The 5000-nt window shown below is 39.4% G+C and overlaps 1 protein-coding gene across 1 annotated transcript in view; it reads right to left on the minus strand.

The window, feature by feature from the left end:
* LOC122251612 (uncharacterized) overlaps positions 1 to 3524 on the minus strand; it is a gene marked incomplete in the record, with an annotated part of 418774 nt that extends 415250 nt beyond the window's left edge. Inside the window, 2 exon segments of the mRNA XM_086548094.1 lie at positions 293 to 678; positions 3289 to 3524. Coding sequence (XP_086404220.1) covers positions 293 to 431 — 139 coding nt within the window.
* Positions 3525 to 5000: the final 1476 nt, after the last annotated feature.

Genomic DNA, 5000 nt, shown 5'->3' on the forward strand with positions numbered 1-5000 from the left:
AGGCTCGGATCGATGGCACTGTAAGAAGCTTGCTTCGACACATGTCGGGGAGCTTCTATACGAACCCTCGCACTGCTATTCATACAAAGTAAATCAATCGTCTATAACCACATAATAAAATAAAAGAAAACACCTTCATACATACATAAACTTACACAGAGCTTAGGCACACAAGAATAAATAAAAATACTTACACAAAATTACTTATGTACACTCACACACCATTAAATGCATACTTTATAAGTATTCTTAACGGACACACGCACGCACAAAGACAGAGGGTCGTACTCACCTGCGATACGACCGTAGCGCTGGAACATGCGCTCTACATCCGTCTTGGTGCACTGGAAGGTGTTGAGGTTGCCCACGAAGGTCCTGGAGTTGACAGCTTGCGGATCCTGAGAATTGGTCTGGTTCCCCACCTTACTCATCTCGCACTGACCAGACACTCATCAACCCAGCTATGGTGAGTCACACCCGCGCGACTGACCTCAAAAACAAACGCCTTATGGTGTGCAACTTCACTCAACCGACTGATTGGATTTTTATTTTTTGAAGATGGGGGGTTTTGGGGTTGGGGGTGAATTTCTTTTTCTTTTCTTTTCTTTTTTTCCTTTCTCTCTCTCTCTCTCTTTCCAGGCACCGAGGTACGTCCAGGCACAAGTTTCTTCACCTAATCTGCAAGAGAAAGGGGAGAAAAGAGATAGATTTAGTTGCTAAATGGAACTGCTTGCATTGGACAGACATCCACGCGTGCAATCGCAATCGCAGTCACACACACACAATATCCCATAACAAATGTAGTGATTTCTGAATTCAGTGAAAACTGCAAGCGGAGAAGGAAAAAAGTAATTAACAAAAATAATTATAAGAATAAGAACAAGAAGTACATATAGAAGAAAAAAAATCAAGAAAAAAAGAAAGAAAAGTAACAATATAAAGAATATATGCTTATTATATGCATAACAGTTTTCACCCAACCTGCCCACCTGTTGTTCCGTTCTTTAGCGCTCACCTGAAATTGAAGAACAAACATTAAAAAAAAAGAAAAAACAAAACAAAAAAACAGCAACAGCACAAAAAGAACAAACACTCTCGAGTATTTTTCCAATAACAACAACGAAGAACAAACACAATAACAACAACAATGATTGCGCGAACATAAGCAGACCTCTCGCTCTCTCTCTCTCTCTCTCTCTCTCTCTCTCCATTCTCTGCCTCCCTCTCTATACCCTCTCTCTCTCTCTCTCTCTCTCTCTCTCTCTCTCTCTCTCTCTCTCTCTCTCTCTCTCTCTCTCTCTCTCTCTCGTGTCAGTTTTCGAAGTAGCGGCATGTAGCGTCCGTCCCTCCACCGCACGGGCCAATAGTACTTACCACGGAGACCGGTTCGTGGAACATTTAATACCAAACGAGGACGGGTCATGAGGTAGGGCTGGGGTAGGAGAACAGGGGTTAACATACATACGCACACGTGCACACACACAGATCACACACACACACACACACACACACACACACACACACACACACGCACACACACACACGGCACGACATTAACACGGCATGCAAATCCCAGCACGACAGAACGCTACGACTCAACAATGAACTCAACTGGAGAGGGTAACATTTAGCGAAATACAAAAGGATTTTTTTTCCATTTGAAAGTCATGGTACTACACCTAAAAAAATAAACATATCTACTCTCCCAGAGGGGAAAAAAATATACACGCAAAAACTATCCACGAACAGTCATTATAAAATGTAAGCCATTATTTCTTAAGGTCTACCTCCACCCCCTAACCCCCCCTGCCTCCGAAAGATAATCTCTTTTGCACTCTAATGAGAAAATAACAAAACAGTAACCCCCTAATACAGGTCATTAGAACAAACTAAAAATCAGTCCAGAAGTCATTAAAAAAGCTAAAAAAGAGGAACAATAACACTTCACACACACGCCTCGCCACAACATACGGACAATAACCTTGAATATAATCTCCACTATTTTAAACCCATTAGCACTGTTAATCCCAATGCTGTGTGAGGAGAGCTGTTATTGTTCTCCTATTTACATTTGCTCAGATAAACTTTAGGGGTCTGTTATAAGCCTATATAGCGGCGAGGTGAAATAACTGCCCGCTGAAACCACTGCGCGGTAAAATATTCATAAAATTTTACCTCTATGGGACTGACTATCAGTGCCCATGCCAAGAATATCGATCACTTGTGACCACGACGATAAGCAATCGATGAATCCACAGAGCAGGAATTTTCATTAACGGAGGGAAAGAAGGTAAAATAAAGCGGAATGCGGAGTTCGTTCCCAATACTCGTGGTGGGCAGGCGGTTAAGATCGACACTGCCTGCACAGATGGGTCGAGGCGCCGGGAGCTTAAAACCCGTCTTGATTTCTGCTTTGCAATTTGCAACCGCGGGATCTTATGGCATAATATGACGCGCACTTGTGGGAACTCTTAAAGGCTCACTGTATGGGATTTTCTCGTCCAGGAGCGTGCATGCAACTATGCAATGGTTGACTCTGCAGAGTAATGTGAAACTGGGTTGGCCAACACCGTAGATTATGTGACACGAAAATCCTTCCCTGTAGAATATCCGCATTATATAATCAAACAGATTATACGAGCTTATTTCGACAATCAGAAACTCCCTTCGTTTTAAGGAAAAAAACAAAAAAAAACATTCACACGCAACATCAGAATTACTCTAAAACCTATTAAGGTGAGAGATGTACAACGATATAATCCCACCAAGCGTGACAACTGTAACACCTGATCGGGTTGTACTGAGGCGAATATTCAATTGATTTCTAATTGTCTTTTGCAAAGGAAATACTACAACTATTCGTAATAAAAAGGACGAAAATATACAAAACACACGAATATCCCGAGCAAATAAGGCCAGGGTCGATAGCATCTCCTAAGACACGCGTGTTCCTGACGGTGGGCATCAGCCACGAACTCGAAGGTGATCACGAGGGGGAAAAGGGTTGAAGCTCCGACAGATCTCCGGTCCCGTGACACACTTCGCACTTACCGGTCGTGTAGTAGTACTACGACACCCTTTCACTGACCACCTTTTTTCCACGGCTCTCTCTCTCCAAAACAGGGTTGAAGAAACCAATTTGAGACATGGAGGAATACGACCCAGGCAGGACTACCCTTGTGCATTTCCTTCCCCCACCCTTCTCTCTCTCTCTCTAATGACATCTGAATCTGTTATGATTATGCTCTGACCAGATTTCACTTGAATGCTCCTGAACTCAGAACTTACAAATCACTAGTGTTGTACTGTTCCGTTGTGGAGGCAAAACAAACTCAAGTTGCTTTTCATCAGTCCGCTAAAGTCAAAAACAAAACATTGGTCTGCCTTCAAAATTGAGCAAAACGGAGCCACTCATATAAGAAGTTAAAAAAGCGTGGGCAGGCGGTGTGCGTGAAGGTCGCCGCGAACGAGGGGCCGCGGCGTGTGCGCTCCCTCCCACAGCCAAGGTAACACTGAGCCCCGGCCCACCAACCACGCGCTGGCGGGGGCCGGGACGCTGGTTGGCCCGCTGGCTGGCTCTCCGGCCTTGCCTGTGGGCTCCGCCAGCCGCCCCTTCATCCCTGCTTGTAGGGGCTCGCTCGAAGCCCCTGTTTCCCTGATTGTGGACTCTTACTTCGAGTTTCCGCCCTCTCAGCAGCGTCTAGGGCTCCCTCATAGCCGCCTCTTTCTGCCATGAATGTAGGGCTTCGAGACCATAGATTTTGGTTCCTCTTTGCCCGACTGTCGATCCGAAGCGCCGCCGAGTTCCCGCTGCACTGTGGTCGCGGGCTCTTCCTGTGTTACACTAATACATCTCGTTTGGACTTGTGGAATTTCAATTACAAGTCATCTAATTACTTTGGAATTGCGTTATTTTACTGTGGTTCATTTCCCACATTTTTGTTCTTGTCGTTGTTGCCACTGTTTTAATTTTGCGGTCTGGATTTGCTTTAGCGTAATATCAAACCATATTTTATGAATTGAGTTTTTCGAGATAAAAAATCTACACTTGTGACCTATTTTTATTAGATTTATTTTGCTTCTATACCAATAATATATATATACACATAAATATATATACATATATGTATTTACATATTTATATATATACATAAATATGTAAATATATGCTTATCATATATATACATATACGTATAAACATATATATGTAAATATATGTTAAAAAAAAAAAAAAAAAAAAAAAAATATATATATATTTATATATATATATATATATATATATATGTGTGTGTGTGTGTGTGTGTGTGTGTGTATGTGTGTGTTTGTGTGTAAAGATGTATAAATATATTTGTATGTATATATATGTGTGTGTGCATCTATGTGCATGTATGTTTATATATGAATTTATATGTATGTATATATACACATCTCTCTATCTCTATCTGTCTATATATATATGTATAAATATACATGTATATATATGAATATATATACATATATATGTAAAATGTATAGATATATCCCTAAGTATATGTATGTATGTATGTATGCATAGATGTTTGAATATACGTATGTATATATGATTATATGTATATGTATATATATATATATACATATATGTATGTATATATATACATATAAAAATACATATTATTTAAATACATATATGTATATATATGTATATATATGCATATACATATACATATATATATATATACATACACATACACATACACATACACACACATACACACACACACAAACATATGTGTATGTGTGTGTGTGCGTGCGTGCGTGCTTACATATATGTATATATATATATACATATATACATATATACATTTATATATACAAACATATATATATATATATATATATATATACATATATATACATGTATATATGTACATATATGCTTATATGCTTACATATATATACATGTATATATATAAATATATATATATATATGTATATATATACATATATATATATATATATAT

This window comes from Penaeus japonicus, unplaced genomic scaffold (genome assembly GCF_977035675.1).
Source record: "Penaeus japonicus unplaced genomic scaffold, GWHDUDI00000001_assembly GWHDUDI00000002, whole genome shotgun sequence".
Classification (NCBI taxonomy): domain Eukaryota; kingdom Metazoa; phylum Arthropoda; class Malacostraca; order Decapoda; family Penaeidae; genus Penaeus; species Penaeus japonicus.